General features: G+C 45.2%; 1 protein-coding gene across 1 annotated transcript in view; it reads right to left on the bottom strand.

The window, feature by feature from the left end:
* sptbn1 (spectrin, beta, non-erythrocytic 1) overlaps positions 1-5,412 on the bottom strand; it is a 35,558-nt gene that overhangs the window by 23,678 nt on the left and 6,468 nt on the right. Inside the window, exon 2 of the mRNA XM_087169659.1 lies at positions 3,247-3,494. Coding sequence (XP_087025785.1) covers positions 3,247-3,425 — 179 coding nt within the window. The 5' untranslated portion in view covers positions 3,426-3,494. The remainder of the gene's footprint in view (positions 1-3,246; positions 3,495-5,412) is intronic.

Here is a 5,412-nt window from a genome sequence, read left to right as displayed (position 1 = left end):
GAGAACCACAACCAGAGAACCAGAACCACAATCAGAGAACCACAACCACAACCAGAGAACCACAACCAGAGAATCAGAACCAGCGAACCCCAACCACAACAAGAGAACCAGAACCAGAGAACCAGAACCAGAGAACAACAACCAGAACCAGAGAACCACAACCACAACCAGAGAACCAGAACCGGACCTAAATCCGAACAAGAACCAGAATCACAATCACAACCACAAGAAGAACCAGAATCACAACCAGAGAACCAGAACCACAATCAGAACCACAATCACAATCAGAACCGTAATAAGAACCAGAACCACATCCAGAGAACCAGGACCACAATTAAAACCAGAATCACAATCAGAACCAGTATCAGAACCAGAACCAGAATCAGAACCACAATCCGAACCACAATCACAATCAGAACCACAATCCGAACCACAATTACAATCAGAACCAGAACAAGAATCACAATCAGAACCACAATAAGAACCAGAACCAGAATCACAATAAGAATCAGAATCATAACCAAAAACCACAACCAGAACCAGAGCCAGAGAACCAGAACCACAATCAGAACCAGAACCAGAGCCAGAATCACAGTAAGAATCACAACCAGAGAACCAGAAGCAGAAGCAGAACCAGACACTCCATTGATCCTCAGGGGGTTTGGTGGAGTTTCTCCTCAGCAGAGAAGAAGTAGATTATAAACATGAGGATCAAACATTAAACATAAGTAGTTAGTAGTAGTCAGTAGTAATTAGTAGTTAGAAGTAGTCAGTAGTAGTTAGTAGTGGTCATTAGTAGTCAGTAGTAGTTAGTAGTAGTTAGTAGTAGTCAGTAGTAGTCAGTAGTAGTCGGTAATGGTCAGTAGTAGTCAGTAGTAGTTAGTAGTGGTCAGTAGTAGTTAGTAGTAGTCAGTGGTAGTTAGTAGTTAGAAGTAGTCAGTAGTTAGTAGTCAGTAGTAGTTAGTAGTACTTACTCGTGTTCAGTAGTAGTCAGTAGTAGTTAGTAGTAATCAGTAGTAGTTAGTAGTGGTCAGTAGTAGTCAGTAGTAGTTAGTAGTAGTCAGTAGTAGTCAGTAGTAGTTAGTAGTAGTTAGTAGTAGTCAGTAATGGTCAGTAGTAGTCAGTAGTAGTTAGTAGTGGTCAGTAGTAGTTAGTAGTAGTCAGTGGTAGTTAGTAGTTAGAAGTAGTCAGTAGTTAGTAGTCAGTAGTAGTCAGTAGTAGTCAGTAGTAGTTAGTAGTCAGTAGCAGTTAGTAATAGTTAGTAGTACTCAGTAGTAGTTAGTATGACTGCCCTCCCTCCTTGGTGGGGGTCACCTGTAGACACGACTTCATCTCCTCTCAGTGTTTACGTTTGTCTTCTGATGACGTCATCTCTCTGACAGACAGCCGATCAGTATTCCTATTATTCATTGATACATGACATCATCATGTGACATGTGGAGGTAACTTCTGATTGGTCACACTGATTTAAACATGTTTCTGTTTGACTGGGAAACAACAGTCAGACATTTTTTACAGTGTAGAGTGTGTGTGCTGAGGAGAGGGGATTCACCCATCAGCCAATGGCCTTGCAGCTTGACAATGATGTCATCAGGGGTGTGAAGGGGAGGGGGGTGTTTCCCTCCATTGTTCCTTCACATTCCTGAGTGAAGGAGAGGAAATAAGAAACAAACATCCTGCACACACACACACATACACACACACACAGTGACATCATAGATCCTCGGGCCCCTGACCTTCCTAAACCTGGTTCTACAACTCTTTGACCAGACAAATGTCCTCACACACACACACACACACACACACACACACACACACACACACACACACACACACACACACGTGTGTACGTTAGTAAACAACAACTACCCTGAACAGACTCCTAACCACGCTGTAACAACCTAGTGACCACACTGATCTCCATATCAAACACTGAAGTAACCACCTAGCAACTACACTGAACTCCCTAGCAACCACCCAGCAACCACCCTGAACACCCTAGCAACTCCCCAGTCAGGGGTGTTCATGTGAACACCGTAACACTTGGCAACCACCTTGAACACCTGTGCAAATGGACAGAGCAGTGTGATCAGCCGATTGGACACACTGAGGCTGTTCTGCAGGAATCGAACCTGCGAGCATCACAGTGCAGAGCGGACAGTCAGCTGATGATGAGCTGAAAACACGTAGAGAGATCACATTAACCATCACTAAGTCAGCAGAGCGCTGATGCTGGGAATCTGACCATGTCCAAAATACCTGCAAATATGAGGGAAACATTTTCAGACTGGACAGCCGAGCTTTTATTTTGTAATTTTGTTTTGTCCTCCTCCTCCTCCTCCTCCTCCTCCTCCTCCTCCTCCAGAGGAATGCAGTAAACACAGAGTCATGTGAGGAGCTGATCAGGAGACTCAGAGTTTCTCATGTTCAGCTGCAGGTTCGCATCAATTCACACAGACGTCTCCGTGGTGACCACAGAGCAAGTCAAAGGTCACAGGTCACAGGTGCAGACTCAGGCTGACAGTGACCTGACTGCAGTGAGGTCACATGAGGTCACATGAGGTCACAGGTTGTGTGTGTGTAGCTGCCCAGTGCCAGACGCCTCTGACAGCCCCGCCCCCTCTTTCCTTCCCCGCCCCCGATCCTTGACTGTGACGATGATGAAGAGGAGTGAATGTGCAGCCACACCTGGTCTGGTCCTGAGCTCTTCATCAGTGTGACGCAGACTTCGATGTCTCCCATCATGCACTTGGACTGTCTTTCTCTCTAATACAGAAACCTGATCATCTGTGACAACTGCAGAACCTAAGTTCTCAGAGGAACCCGGGTTCTTCTGAGTCACAGGGAGACAGGTCAGAACCTCCCACCTGGGCCATCAGGTGACCCCATCCCTCCAATCACAGGACACGACCAGAGACATCCTGTCTCTCAGTCTCCTGGCTGCCTTCAATCAAGTTCTCACCCAGCAGGTTCATCCTCACACAAACTGATTTAACCTCCGAGGACCTGGCGTCCACATATGTGGACCTCACATTTTGGGTTCTCTAGACCACAATACTAACTTTTCTCAACAAGGGCCTGGTGACCACATGAGGATATTATACTGCCACTCAGTAATAGAAATGCAAAACTAATGTCCTCATATGTGGACATCGTTTTTCTCAGGTCCCAATCAGAATAAATAACAAAGAGAAATTAAAAATGCACGCCATGCAAGAGTTCGGGTCTTAGGAGGTTAAGGTGGACTTTGTTAAGGTGGAGCAGCTCTTACCGGCGAGCGCCTTGATGCGGGAGCGTTCGAAGAGCCGGGCCGAGCTGTTCTCATTGTCCCATTCGTCATCCCAGCGGTTGTTGACTGTGTCGTTGCTGCTGTACTGCTGCTGCAGCTCCATGTGGTCGTACTCGGCGGCCACCGTCGTCATCATGACCTTTCACCTCTGACACGCCTCAATGTCAGCGGGGACACGTCCACATCAGCAGCTTCAGGCCGAGACCTGTGGGACAAAGACAGACAGGAAGTCAACGTCAACATCCTGGACATGGTTACAGTTTTGATTTATGAATTTTTTTTTATTTATATATGATGCAATTAATTCACTCATTCATTCATTTAATTTACTGATTTTTATAAAGATGTATATTTGTTCAAACTCTGTAAAAGTCAAAATCTGTAACTGCTGAATGAAATTATTATAATTAATTATTAATATTATTATTAATATTATAATCATCATATTAACTTTATCATTATTATTTTATTATTATCATTACACAGTATATTGAATATAAAGGTTGTTTTCATGGTGTTTAAAGTTTTAATTAAGGTATGATGACACTCTTCAGTGTGACGATGTTTCAGCTTCAGGTTGAATGAGATTCATAATTAACATGAATAATTAATTGATCACCTGGAGGCTCAGACTGCGCAGAGGCTCGTTCACACATCACATGACAAAAAGAGACGAGGTCATGCTGTTTATTAAACACTAGATCATCTGCCTCAAACAGATGTTTAACATCTGTAATCAGCTGTTAAACATCTGTTTGCTCAGTATCAGAGTCAGAGTGGCGGAGAGAAGATGTCGATCACAGATTCAGTCTGAACATCTGTCCAAACATCTGGATGTTGAATTTAAACAGTGAATCAATCAGACGGTAATACAGTGTGACAGATGTTTCCAGATGTGTCCAGATGTTTCAGGTTAAACTCCTCTGTCTGTAAATAACTGATGAACCGAATCTTTAGAATTCTTTTTTCAGGACGAAGCAGACGGAACATATTTCCCAAAATTCCCAGCGAACGTCTCCTGACACGAGGTCACAGGAACACGAGACACTGAGGAGAGTCACAACACACACACACACACACACACACACACACACACACACACACACACACACAGCCAGTAGATGGCGTTCTGACCTCAGACTGTTCCTATTGAACTGAACGACCTTGAACATGTGTCACTCAGTCCTCCAGCTCTTCTTCTTCTTCTGCCTCTATCTCTGTAGCTGACACATCAGAGACCTGTCAGACTTTACTGTGTGTCTCTGAACAGTCGGGGGGGGGGGTAAGAACCATCCAAGGGCTCCAGACTGTGTTGCCGTGGAGCTGGGGGTGGGGCTGAAGGCTTGTCTATTTTGTGTCCTGATCAAACATGTGGATCAATCACCTTTGATTTCCTGTTTAATTCTGGAGCAGCAGCAGCTGAGGCTCATGGGTAATGGCTCCACAGACTGATCCAGTTTCAGGAAGTGGAGCTCAGGAGCCATTACAGCACTCAGAGGACGTCCTGAGGGACTCAGTGCACTAATGGACATGACTTCCCAGAATCCTCTGCTGCACGATGGAAACAGATGTTTGATCAGTCTGAGAGTCGACAGCAGCTGCATCAAGGAGGACGACAGGTCAGAGGTCAGAAGTCAGAGGGTTCTGTCTGACTCATTTTCATATCGTCACCAGAGACAACACAACGCCTGACTCCTACCATCAGGCCGTCGTCATGGAAACCCTCTGAACCAGACCGATAGTGTAAAAGGTGTTTCACATGACTCAGACCTCTCACTCGTTCACATGTCACTTCTACTTCTCTGATTTTTTATTGCTCACTTTGTAACGAACAATAAAGTTTTTATGATTGAATCTTAAAACTTTATGTCTTTAAACAGAGAAACATCAGAGGAGGAAACATGATCCTGGATAAAAATAGAGGAAAGTTTCTCTGCGGAGAGATGGGGGGGGGCAGGAAGTGTTAGCGGCCCCCACCCTCTCCCTCTGGGTCTGCCTGTTTGGGTTCACATCGCTGCACATTCCCCAAACATGACGAACAGAAACTCACAGAGAGCGTCCTCATCCACAGCCCCGCCCCCACCCCACCCCTGAGAGGAGGTCACGGTTCAGACTGACCCCCC

Source organism: Seriola lalandi, unplaced genomic scaffold, assembly GCF_002814215.2.
Source record: "Seriola lalandi dorsalis isolate HSWRI2012SDOR001 ecotype SW California unplaced genomic scaffold, Sedor1 jcf7180002054905, whole genome shotgun sequence".
Taxonomy (NCBI): Eukaryota; Metazoa; Chordata; class Actinopteri; order Carangiformes; family Carangidae; genus Seriola; species Seriola lalandi.
This window is presented reverse-complemented; position numbering and strand designations above follow the sequence as displayed.